At 37.3% G+C, this 13758-nt stretch overlaps 1 protein-coding gene across 1 annotated transcript in view; it reads right to left on the bottom strand.

The window, feature by feature from the left end:
• The window catches only part of LOC125659861 (collagen alpha-5(IV) chain-like), a 70365-nt gene that overhangs the window by 22554 nt on the left and 34053 nt on the right, over nucleotides 1-13758 (bottom strand). The window contains exons 19-28 of the mRNA XM_048891655.2: nucleotides 12408-12576; nucleotides 12031-12141; nucleotides 11578-11792; nucleotides 10506-10665; nucleotides 10030-10146; nucleotides 9634-9804; nucleotides 9157-9246; nucleotides 4983-5144; nucleotides 3773-3868; nucleotides 1627-1716 (exon numbers count right to left, since the gene is read on the bottom strand). Coding sequence (XP_048747612.2) covers nucleotides 1627-1716; nucleotides 3773-3868; nucleotides 4983-5144; nucleotides 9157-9246; nucleotides 9634-9804; nucleotides 10030-10146; nucleotides 10506-10665; nucleotides 11578-11792; nucleotides 12031-12141; nucleotides 12408-12576 — 1381 coding nt within the window. The remainder of the gene's footprint in view (nucleotides 1-1626; nucleotides 1717-3772; nucleotides 3869-4982; nucleotides 5145-9156; nucleotides 9247-9633; nucleotides 9805-10029; nucleotides 10147-10505; nucleotides 10666-11577; nucleotides 11793-12030; nucleotides 12142-12407; nucleotides 12577-13758) is intronic.

The raw sequence follows: 13758 nt of genomic DNA, 5'->3' as shown, positions 1-13758 counted from the left end.
TCTAAATATCTATGTAGATTCAATTTATAGTATCAGCAGCATTAAAGAACATGTTAATTAAACAAGCATAAACACATACTATAAATATGCCAAGTTTAGCCCCATCAGGGAGCAAGAACCTCTACCCAAGGATACTAAAACTTACAATTTTGGTAGAGACTGTCCTGCTCTACATGACTGGATTTTGTTTTTCTTACAAATGTGCAGTTATAAAGAAAATGGTTTTTGAGAATTGGTCAATTTTGGGCAGGTTTTGTCCTGTCCCTAAAGCCCAGTGAGTGCAGGAATCCTGAAATTTACGATTTATGTCCCTCTTGTCCTAAATACTTCAGACCAAATTTGAAGAAGTTCAAAATATTCAATTGTTAACACATGATAGATGACACACAACAATGGACATTGACCAATAGCAATTGGTCACCCGAGTAACTCAGTTGACCTAACAAGAGACCCACAGGCCTTATTGGTCACCTGAGTACTAGTGAAAAGTATCACTACTATCAAGGGCTGTTAAATCTAGAAAAAAATTCCTGTTTTGAATATCAAAGCTAAATTCTAATGCCCTAGTTTACACTTACATAGTAGTTACAGTGATGCCCTAGTTTACACTTACATAGTAGTTACAGTAATGCCCTAGTTTACACAACAGTATTTACAGTAATGCCCTAGTTTACACTTACATAGTAGTTACAGTGATGTCCTAGTTTACACTTACATAGTAGTTACAGTGATGCCCTAGTTTACACTTACATAGTAGTTACAGTGATGCCCTAGTTTACACTTACATAGTTGTTACAGTGATGCCCTAGTTTACACTTACATAGTAGTTACAGTGATGCCCTAGTTTACACTTACATAGTTGTTATAGTGATGCCCTAGTTTACACTTACATAGTAGTTATAGTGATGCCCTAGTTTACACTTACAGTAGTTATAGTGATGCCCTAGTTTACACTTACATAGTTGTTATAGTGATGCCCTAGTTTACACTTACATAGTAGTTACAGTGATGCCCTAGTTTACACTTACAGTATTTACAGTGATGTCCTAGTTTACACTACAGTATTTACAGTGATATCCTAGTTTACACTACAGTATTTACAGTGATGCCCTAGTTTACACTTACAGTATTTACAGTGATACCCTAGTTTACACTTACAGTATTTACAGTGATGCCCTAGTTTACACTTACAGTATTTACAGTGATGCCCTGGTTTACACTTACATAGTAGTTACAGTATGCTGTATTTTTCATTTACAGCAGTGACAGGAGCTACTCTACTTCAGACTTAACTAGCAATAGTTCATGGTAATGAATCTTTCCAAGTAATAATCCACTCAAGATCAGAAAAAGGAGTTTTATATTTGTAAACCATGGAAAATGATACAGCAAATTTACTTCATATTACCCACTTTATGCTTACCCGAACTCCCAATACTGTGTACACTCATTTTTTTTTTATATCTTTTATACAATAAATTCTACCATATTCCCTGGGGGCCCAGACTTAGTCTGGATTATGTAATCTTTATACACCCATTCTTCTCATCCATAACTCTCCAGTGCCAAGGCTCATATATTTCATCTTAATACACACTCTTTTTATATGGGTAGGCCTCTCCTTACCTGGAATTCCAAGAGATCCAGGCTCCCCCCTCTCTCCTTTCATTCCGTTCAGTCCAGGGAAACCATCAGCTCCAGGTAAACCATTTTGTCCTACAATTTCAGCATCATATATATAGTACTGTCATATATATAGTATTATCATATATATAGTACTGTCATATATATAGTACTGTCATAAGTCTGAGGAATAATCGGACAATTTCAGCATCATATATATAGTACTGTCATAAGTCTGAGAAATAATCGGACAATTTCAGCATCATATATATAGTACTGTCATAAGTCTGAGGAATAATCGGACAATTTCAGCATCATATATATAGTATTGTCATAAGTCTGAGGAATAATCGGACAATGAAATCACATGTATAAACATTCCTCATGGGACTCGGGAGCAGGCAGTATAATTACAAGTGGTACAGTGGAACCCCGTTATAACGTTCCCCCTTTATTACGTTAGTCCGCATATTACGTTGGAATTTCAAAGCACAATCGTTATTATGTTGTCCAAAGATGCTGAGACTCGGTATTATGTTGTAAAAATTCTGACAAAAACGTAATAAACCCCTAATTATTCAATGGTGATTCTCAAGATAATCAACCATTCACACCTTGACCGTCCCAGGCAGTCACCATGTAAATCCTAGTCTGTTGGGGATTAGAGATGGTTGACTGGTCACGGTTTGATAGATATAAGGACATCAATACAGGTGAATACCCCATGTCAAAACCAGTGATAAACAATTAAATGATGTTTATCTAGAAATTGTACTCCATAAAATTTAATTCATTTTTTAACACAGTTAAAGCAACTTGGGTAACAGCTTGGACATAGTTAGGTAACAAAAGGCAGTGTTCAATAAAAAAATTGTCAGTTATTCTGACATAATAGCTTGGGTAATGTTAGATCTCGTCCACAAATATGTTGCTCAAAGTGCACGGCATTTAGCTCAGTGAACATTTTAAAATCCCTTGATATTTTTTTTTGATGTGCACATGATTTTAGTGCTATCATTTAGTGTTATAAATGTGATCTTAATATTAGTGCTTTATTATTTTTTTTAAAAGTGGGTTGCATTTGTTCTCCGTGTTTATCATTGGTGAAAAAAGTGTGCAAGTAACTGGATATTGCGTGCGTTTTGTGTCGTAGTTTTGTTGTTTTTTGGGGTGGGATTTTTTTAATTGTGTTTTGTATCGTGTAGTAGAGATATAACTTAATAAAAACGATGTTTTATTATTTTTGGTTTTATGTACGAATGTTAAATACGAACTGGAAGGAGTTATTGTGAAAAATTTATATGAACGCATTATGTTAAAGTTGAACAAAATGGCGGAAATGAAAGCAGATAAGGAATGATTACCCAAGCACCCTTATGTATCCTACACAAGAAATAATGAAAAGGGATGAGAACACGAAGAATTACAGACATTTAAGATATTAAGATGTAAATAAATCGTTATAGCCTTTTTAACAAAGAAACAGTAGAGACATATTCACACACACACACACACACACCTTCACGGAGTATCAACAAAAGAAATTCAATTTCCAAATGATATTTTTAATGGATTTCACTGGCAACGTTTATTATGTTGCCCCCGGTATTACGTTATTTTATCGTGACAAAATGAAAAACGTAATAACGGGGTTCCACTGTATGTAACTAATTGGGTAATCCTGTAAATAAAGGAGATTACAACTATTATATTTACATTCCGCTGTATTTATCCCATTAAACTACATTGCATACTTGGGTGTTTTATTGCACAATAAAACTGAGAGTATTCTTGCCCCCGCCCTTCAGAAAAAAAGGTGACCTAACACTACACACATACAAAGTTCTTTGTGTAGTCGAAGTCGTCCAAAGCAGTATCATATAAACTGGTTCCTGTTCTGTCAATTTTACATTTTCAGGAAAATTGTAATTTCTAAACATTTTAAAGCATTTGAATGAAAATATGTATATAAAAGTATTACATTATGAAACTGGGTTATGATATATTTTACCTCTTAAAATCAATATCCTAGACATCTATCTACAAGTTATTTCATAAAGGTCTCAATTACACAGCCCCACAATGCCCGCTTGAACAACTGAACTAAGGAGTATGCATGCCCCATTCCCGGTGTGGTGTCCGTAATTACCTCGTCCTCCAGGAATTGAGGCTCCCACATTTCCTGGTTCTCCCTTCCGGCCGGGGAGTCCACCCTGTCCAGGTCTTCCCACCACTCCTTGTTCACCTGAGTGCGAAAACAGAAATTAGCCTCAACTTGTCAATTATCACTTTATAGCAATAATAAATGTGAATCATATGGCAGATATTAATCATATTGTTATTCTCAAAATACCAATGACAAATTTTATTTTGCATATGTGTGGCTTCACAAGTTCCAGAAAATTTCTTTCTTATAGCTGTTTTCGGCTGAAAGTAAATTTTGGCTTGCTAATTAATCAGGAATTTGTGTCATAAAATCCATTGTTGACAGAGCTACCGAGTTAAAAAAACCTTGAAATATGCTCTGAATGACAAAAAGTATAAATAGTACCTTAACATTGAGTTCTGAATGCCACAAGTAGTGAACAATCTAAATCTCTCTTCTGAGACTTGAACCAATGCCCTTTGACATTTACTGAAATTTGTCTGTGTTGTGGGGAATTAGATTCATATGGGTTGGAAAATTTTCATAAAAAGGACTCTATTTTGCCCATCAAAATCAACATTCTGCATGCTTTTGTTTCAAAATTAAGTGTATTCTGTGCAAGAATGCCAATGTAATTTAGTTGCTAAATTCTTGGATTGATTAGAATGAAGTAGAGCAGGAATTTTTGGTATTTTGAAATAAAATTGCTAGTTTACACACAGTTTTTCCTACTGGAAACCAATGAGTGCACACTTGGACAAACTTCATATTTATACCATAGGCCCAGAAATGTATAAGGAATATTTTCATGAATGTTATGCATTTCAAATCATCTTATTTGCACAGAATCACTATTACCGGCTTGAACTTTCATGTGTAATAAACCAATTAAAAATCTGGTTGGAATAACCAGCAAAGAGTCATTGCTAATTAGGCTGTGCCAAGCTGTCAAGATGTGCAAATTTGGTCAGAAGTGACTACCAACATCTGTAATAGCACTTCAAAATATCCATAATAAATCTTAAATTATGTATATAACAACATCTAGATTTTACTTTGATAAGATGGAAAGTCTAAAGAGATCAGGAGTTCAAAAGCAAATTTTCTTATCAACACAGCTAGGGAAAAAAAACAGAGAGAGGGAGATTATTTCCAGAGATCAAAACTGTCAAGTTCAAGCCATCCAGAGTCACCTGTAGTTCTTTACACATACCTGGGAATCCATTATCTCCTGGAATTCCTGATAGGCCTGGCAGTCCAGGTTGGCCTCTATCACCCTGTATTCCAGGGAATCCCACCTCTCCTGGCTCTCCATTTAGTCCGGGAAGTCCAAACTGACCAGGGAATCCAGGCAATCCGGACTCGCCTTTTGATCCTGATGATGGTCAAAGTAATCAAAACAAATTCAGATTTCTACACACTGAGTGTATCATACTGACATAACTTTGAATGAAAAGATTCTTCCAAATTTTTACTTATTATTTGGCTGACAAAGGCAGCATGCAATTTATACTTGTGCTATCAGCCAAGAACATTTTTTATCATTTGAATAGAGCATGTTATACGGTAAAAAAAAGATTAAACTATACAGTATTAAATGAAAGAGTCATAAACTATAATATGACTTTCAAATATTTGCAGAGTTATCAATAAATAAAATTCTGACACATGTCCATTAATAGCCATTTGCATGGTTCTATCATAGACAGCCTCTTAAAGATACACATGTTGCAGAATGCGTATCTAGCGCAGTGTGAAAAATTAACTACTGGTGAAAAAAAATTACAATGTGCATTACATGGACCATAGTGAAAACAACTGATGAGAAATTAGCAAAAATTTTCAAATTTCAAATTCTATCATTATGTGAAACAAACAATTGATTTATCAGTTCCTCCCATAGATAATTTGAATTTGATCCCAGTATAAATGCTAAAGGTAGGGCAGAGCAGATAACATTCAAAAGATTTTGTGTTAAACTGAGAAGAATTAATGCCTGTTCAGGCAAAATTGTTGTAGCATACAAAGAGTGGAAGAATTTTGTTCAGGGCTCTAGTATACATATGGCATAAGTGGTCTGCTAATAATTTGTCAACCCAAAGCTAGAGAAAAGAGTGGGAAGATTGTCTATAATTTCATGATGTTGCAGACGTGTTATTTGCCATAAACACAATGCATGTCAAACTGTGGGGAGGATAATGTTTGATATCTGTGATGTAACAGCACAGAAAGGATTTCTTGTCGACTTGTACCCTGGCTGACTCGTACCCAGAAGGCAAAAGTCAACTCGTACCCCATTGTCGGTTACCCAAGGGTGCTTCTAATCGATTCTCTCCATCAGACAACCACGGGTATGAGGGAGCGTGAGTGGACTCAAAACCGTGGCCAGGTTTGCGACGACGCTCGTACCTAAGAATCTGCCACAGGAGTTGGCAATTTTATCAATAAAGTAGAAATATATAAGAAATGGGCATAAATAGTATCACACAAAATAACAAACACAACAAGAGCAACGCCAACGTGGCATAATATGCCCGTAGATTTTGCTCAAGGAAAACATATTTTAGTGGGATTCATATTTTAGTGAAGTTAGCACTGTCCTCTGTGAGCTAATTCATTATTATGCTTGTAGAAATGGATATCAATATATAAAGAGGGATAGCCTTAGAATGCGCTACTTCATAAATATGCTAACGGTTCGGTTTGTATCCTGCCCACAAGGTTTTCCTAATAAGTGATACTACGACCTTGACCTTTGACCTTGAAAAACAATAGGCACCTTCCTCTCATCATGATGATCAAATATACCAAGTTATAATATCCTGGAGCTTACGGTTCGGTTTGTATCCTGCCCACAAGGTTTTCCTAAAAAGTGATACTACAACCTTGACCTTTGACCTTGATAAACAATAGGCATCTTCCTCTCATCATGGTGATCAAATATACCAAGTTATAATATCCTGGAGCTTACGGTTCGGTTTGTATCCTGCCCACAAGGTTTTCGTAATAAGTGATACTACGACCTTGACCTTTGACTTCTGACCTTGAAAAACAATTGGCATCTTCCTCTCATCATGGTGATCAAATGTACCAAGTTGTAAAGTCCTAGGGCTTATGGTTCAGTCTGTATCCTGCCCACAAGGTTCGGACAGACGGACAGACAGACGGACGACGCCATACCATAATACGTCCCGTCTTCGACGGGCGTATAAAAATGAGTCATAAAAAAGACGTTTTATTTCTTTTTAAATATTTTTCTTATAAACATCATAAAATTCAACAGCGATAGTTCAGCAGCAAATGGCGTGATGTCACACAAAAACTTATGGAGAGTGAATATTTTCGAAAGTGTGTTTATTTTGGATTTTAGTGTAATTGACGGCAATTAAAAAGGTGACCGATCCAGAAATCAGGTGTGGCACATCGACTGATGTTATTTATACCGGGTACTATTGTGTTTTTCACGCAATATACACTGTAGCACCGGAGCAGATTTTGCCGAAATCGCATTGCATTCCTGTCGCTTCGCTCGCTACGCTCAGTGGTAGTATTTATGCCCATTTCTTATATACTTCTACTTTATTGATAAAATTGCTGACTCCTGTGAATCTGCCCATAATGTAATATATCTATGCGCATATAAGTGACATATCACTTAGGTACGAGTTGTCATCAATTGAAAAGGAGGAGTCAACTCGTAACCAGATTCTTGGGTACGAGTTGACTTTTTGCCTTTTGGGTACAAGTTGACCTATTTGGTACGAGTTGACCTGGGTACGAGTCGGTCAGGGTACGAGTTGACTTGACTCCACAGAAAGTATTGACTCAAAAGTTTAAGCATGGAGTGCATATACATATACGTCTGTTAGATCATTTGATTTGATTTTCATCATACACATGTACGTCTGTTAGATCATTTGATTTGATTTTCATCATATACATGTACGTCTGTTAGATCATTTGATTTGATTTTCATCATGTGTATTTGGATGGACCTTAATTACTACCGGTATTCAATGTTTGCAGTATATATCTTCAACATTGTCAGATGATGTCATTATAATGCTATAGGTTTCTTCGGGTGAATCAACATGCATATAATCATAAAAGAAAGACATGCACATATTACATGAAATTTTGTACATTTATATAATTCCAGTACCACAGAATCTTGTTCAAGGTTTTTAAAAATCTATATATCTCTTTATCAAATCTCAAATCATGAACTTTGATGTCTCAAATTTCTAAAATAACCCTAAAAGGTTTGTACAACTTTTACAACACAATGAAACACACTACACATCATAACAATATTGAAAACTTAGCACCCTTTGCTCCATTGAAACATAACTTTTGATCTATTTTGAAAGAATATGAACAGTCAACATAGCAAGTATAATGTGTTACATTTTTTGCATACTATGCCAAAACAGTAGTTAGGGTTTTGACAAATAGTGCTCTAGCTCCCCTTCAGGTTGTGCACTATTTATAGTTATCTGGGTGTTGACGGGTAGAACACTCCCCTTCAGGTCGTGCACTATTTATAGTTATCTGGGTTTTGACGGGTAGAACACTCCCCTTCAGGTTGTGCACTATTTATAGCTATCTGGGTGTTGACGGGTAGAACACTCCCCTTCAGGTCGTGCACTATTTATAGTTATCTGGGTTTTGACGGGTAGAACACTCCCCTTCAGGTTGTGCACTATTTATAGCTATCTGGGTGTTGACGGGTAGAACACTCCCCTTCAGGTCGTGCACTATTTATAGTGATCTGGGTTTTGACGGGTAGAACACTCCCCTTCAGGTCGTGCACTATTTATAGTGATCTGGGTTTTGACGGGTAGAACACTCCCCTTCAGGTCGTGCACTATTTATAGTGATCTGGGTTTTGACGGGTAGAACACTCCCCTTCAGGTCGTGCACTATTTATAGTGATCTGGGTTTTGACGGGTAGAACACTCCCCTTCAGGTCGTGCACTATTTATAGTGATCTGGGTTTTGACGGGTAGAACACTCCCCTTCAGGTCGTGCACTATTTATAGTGATCTGGGTTTTGACGGGTAGAACACTCCCCTTCAGGTCGTGCACTATTTATAGTGATCTGGGTGTTGACGGGTAGAACACTCCCCTTCAGGTCGTGCACTATTTATAGCTATCTGGATTTTGACGGGTAGAACACTCCCCTTCAGGTCGTGCACTATTTATAGTTATCTGGGTTTTGACGGGTAGAACACTCCCCTTCAGGTCGTGCACTATTTGTCAAAACTCTGACAGTCTCTACTATTTTGGCATAGTATACTTAGAATGTAACATCATATTTATATAAATAGTATCTACAGCAAATCCTGACTAATCTTTGATAACATCTACAGCAAACCTCGACTAACCTTTAAGGCCTGGTACTCCTGGTTGTCCTGGTAAACCTGGTTGTCCATCTCGTCCAGAGAATCCGGTTTCTCCCTTCATTCCTGGTAGACCTAATATCATCATAGAAAGAACATAACTACACAAACTTGGCATCCTACACCCCCAATAAAGCTATACTGTATAGCCTACATGTATTATGGCTAATTCATACATACAATATACTACAAGACCAAACACTATTACAAATGTACAGTCCCTTTGTTCATTATAATGCACATTTGACTTCACATACCATCATGGTGTTGCCGGTAAAATGAATTGACAAGACTGACTTGAGATTATGAAAGAATTCAAATAGTACATGCATACATAAATTTCAGTCTTGATAAAAATTTAGATGTAGCAATATACTTCACAAATACATGTATCTTTTAATTCTTTGCAGTTGATTTCTGCTGGTCATGGGGTATTCATAATCAACGAAACACAATACTTACCATCATAACCTGGCAACCCATTTAATCCTGGTTCTCCAGGATCTCCCTCTCGACCAGGAATCCCATCCAACCCATCTCCACCAGGGAAACCTATCTGACCCTTCAACCCATCATCTCCTGGTATTCCTGGCAACCCAGCATCTCCAGGTGCACCCACAAAACCAGTCTCTCCTAGAAAAAAGATGACATGCACAGATTTTGTTCCTTCAATGGTTTAGCTATATATATGAAAACTAGAAATATCAATATGCCTTTTTAAATGGGAATAGTCAGCCCAATTTCCTAAAAATGAGGAGAATATAAACTTTGTTCACCTACAGATTTATCATGGTTCAGTGTAAAAATTAACCAACAATGCATAAAGACTATTGCATTCATTGGGTCAGTAAAGCTAACCTGGGATGCCATCTTGTCCTCTGTAACCCTTGAGGCCTGGGTATCCAGATCCACCGAAATCGCCCTGTTCTCCCTTCAACCCAGGAAATCCAGGTGATCCATACACTCCAACACCACCTTACAATGACAACACACACTAATGCACAACTACCACAATAGGCTAACCCTCATCAATATTCTGTTTTTTACATCCAACATTTTGAATAATGTACACCAACTTTTATTCCCGGTAGCTTTATTTCATGATTTACTAGTGATAAACTGGTGTGTGGTGACTAATTTTTGAGACCAAGATTATCTTAAACATACAACAAACGTTAAAGGACTGGTTCGTGGTGAGAAATATTCGCAATGATGAAGTTCTTGTGAACCTCTAAAAATTTCTCATATGAACAAAAGTTGGTTTACAGTAAGTTTGTTCATTTAGGTTATTTTCTGTTCTGGAAGGAACAAACAGAAGTATGACTATATCTTACCTCTCATCCCCTTTTGTCCATCAAATCCTTGCCTCCCTACACGGCCAATTTCTCCAGGGAACCCCCTCTCTCCTTCCCTCCCTGGTAAGCCTGGGTCTCCGGCTTCGCCCTTAAGAAGCTCGACAGGAGGAGCATCAAGTCCAGGTATTCCAGGGTCACCCTACAATGTCCAGCGGACGGATTGATGTATGTCCAGTGGACAGATTGATAGAGCAGTTAAAGCAATGTCCAGCGGACAGATTGATGTAGAGAATTCTATTCCCTGTCTGCTTTACAGAATGAGTTGTCATTTTGTGACTTGATCCTTACTTTATGCTAAAAAATCATATAAATTTTTTTCATATATCCTTTCCACAGCTTTAGTGTGAAAATACATTTTAGCCAAAAACAAAGATTGTGACCCCCTTTGTTGGGCCCCAGGGGAGGATATTGTAACATATTTGGAATGGATTGCAAAAAGGAAGTTGCAATCCTATTGGTTATCAAAATTACAAAGTTCTGCTTTTATTCTGTCTAATTTTATAGATCCTCAAATATGTGACAATTAAGCATGGAAGTTTCAAGAAAATGTTTTTCCTTTTAAAATTGGGCTGGTATAGGTTCTGTGCAACGGACATGCACACAATCTAGTTGTCAAAAGAAAGAGAAAACTCAACAGAAGGGGACAAAAAAAAAGGAAGATGAAAAACTTTACACCCCGATAGCCAAAAAAGTATTTCACTCATACTTCTTGTCAGAGTGGCCCCTGTACTGTCACCTTTAGACACTAGTGGACCGATCTAAATGCCCATTCTGTAGAATGTTTAACATACTTTCCCATGATCAATGCAGAGTATGTATTGACACAGTGGTTCAATTTTTTCATGATTTGTTTCTTAACACCCCCCCCCCACCACTGCAGAAGAACATTCTTCAAAAGCCGTCAAAAGGACATGCAAACTGATCAGTTCAATAACAAACTGTATGGAAATATTTGAATTAAACATACATGAGAAAGATCATCTCTCTCTCTCTCTTTCTCTCTCATATAACATACTTTTCAAAGGGACCATTTTTAATGGTAAATACTAACCTGTAACCCTGGCTGTCCGACCTGACCAGATTCTCCTGGAACACCTTGATTTCCTGGCAGACCAGGCAGACCTGCAAACCCGGGGACCCCTGGAAATCCCTTTTCACCAACACGTCCCCTCTCTCCAGGAATTCCGGGTTGTCCACTGTCTCCCTTCATGCCCACCCGTCCAATTTCACCAGGTACTCCGGGAAGTCCAGCCTCTCCTTTCATTCCTACCACAGATTTACATAATATATTAATAAACCTTGCATGCACGCAAGAATTTAAATACTCAAATATTCTGGAAAATAAGCATAGCAACAAGAAGTCTTAATGGTCTCCTGAGTATGTTGATGGTATGCCCCTTAGGGGAGGAACAAAATCTAAATAAAAGTCTCTTTTAATTTCAAATATACAAACTATTACTGGTATGCAAATATAACAAGTCTGATGTAGTCACACAAGTCTAACCTAATAATCCAGGGAATCCATCCCGACCGTCTTCTCCCGGAATTCCCATCATACCCGGCTCTCCTTTCTTTCCTGGAGGAATGTTAATTCGTGAGGGTTCACCTTTGTCTCCTGAGGATTAAAAAAATTCATGTAGGACAAAGTTTTGGCAACTCCTTGTTTGCAACAGTCATGTTTGGAATTTAAAAACTTGCATGGTTAGTCATTTTCATCCAAGTTCTCAAATAAAATTATACCAAATGGAATTACAAAATAGATATATCACAAATTTTCATTTGTGAGGTTTTGTAGATAATTTCCATATATCTTTATTGATGAATTTACCCCGTCCCCTTTAAACCCTACTTCAGCCCTGAATACTGTACATAAAAGCTTACCTTTAAATCCAGGAAGTCCGCGATAACCATCTACTCCAGGGAATCCCTTTGGTCCGAGACGTCCTACTTCACCTGGAAAGGATTCTCCTGGGTCACCAATTAACCCATTATCTCCTTGGATACCAGGCAAGCCATCCAGGCCCTCTAGTCCAGGATCTCCAACCATGCCCTGAGAAATTCAATAATAAATATGTACACACCCACTACACATATATTCCAGTCCATTTATCTTACAATAAAAGAAGTCCAGGAGTGGAGATAATATCATAATATGATCAACATAGTCACTCCAACAAGTTCAACCCACTGCCATAACTGAGGACCGGAATTTCCCATTAAATCAGTAGACCAATGTACAATTTACTTACTAGTCAAGGGCAACCACAATACTAAATTTAAATCTACCAAGATATTGAGTAGACATTTCCACATAACTATTCATTTACATCATGACCTTGAGAACTAATACAGGTCATCTACACGTAACGGATACCAGTGTACCAAGTTTGATGTATGTCATCAAAGAAAAGATTCACAAGGTATTGAGTGGACAATTTTTTTTTATGTCCAGCATAGTTTGACCCTTAACTTTTGACATTGTGTTGTAAAAATGAATGGAGGTCATCTACTTTTTAGTATGTACCAGTGTACCTACCGAGTTTAATGTCTGTTAAGCAAAGGATTCTCCAGATATTGCACAGATAATATCTTCCTAGAGTTCAGAGTAGTTTGAACCTTGAACTCAAATCAATATGGGTCACCTACTTTTTAGGAAAACCATTATTGCAATTCACCTTTGAATTAGGATGCTTTACCCGATATAGTATTGTGCTGGGTGACGACACAATTGCATGAGATGACTGCACAGTTTGAGTGACATGTTTGATGTAATACAACAAGAGTTTTCATTGGCCGATTACAGCCCGCCCATTTTCTTGAGCGGATTCAGGTGATCAGATAAGATGGATGGACTAGAAAATTACTAGCTGGAGAACTGTGGCTCTCTGAAAAAATATTGTGACGGAACAGAGAACTACAGATCCACCTCTAATAAAAACCTTCAATTTATGGGGCCGGGCACAAAAAGCTGTGCACGGTTGAGGCCTGATATAGGTGTATTCTTGTGTTGTTGTCTCATGAATTCAATATAAAAAAAATCTTAACATATTTTCCTACTATACTTGTGTCCAAACACACCTTCAAATATTCATTAAAGCCACACACGGCCCAAAAACTAGCAGCATCAGATGATTTTGTATGTTGACGTAGCCATGTTATGTAGCCGGTCAATTCGAACTCTGTTGCTATTGCAGTTCATAAAATTGGTTGTAAGTTATGTATTCGTTCTTCA

This window comes from Ostrea edulis, chromosome 9 (assembly GCF_947568905.1).
Source record: "Ostrea edulis chromosome 9, xbOstEdul1.1, whole genome shotgun sequence".
Taxonomy (NCBI): domain Eukaryota; kingdom Metazoa; phylum Mollusca; class Bivalvia; order Ostreida; family Ostreidae; genus Ostrea; species Ostrea edulis.
The sequence above is the reverse complement of the archived record's forward strand: the minus strand, read 5'-3'. Positions and strand labels throughout refer to the sequence as shown.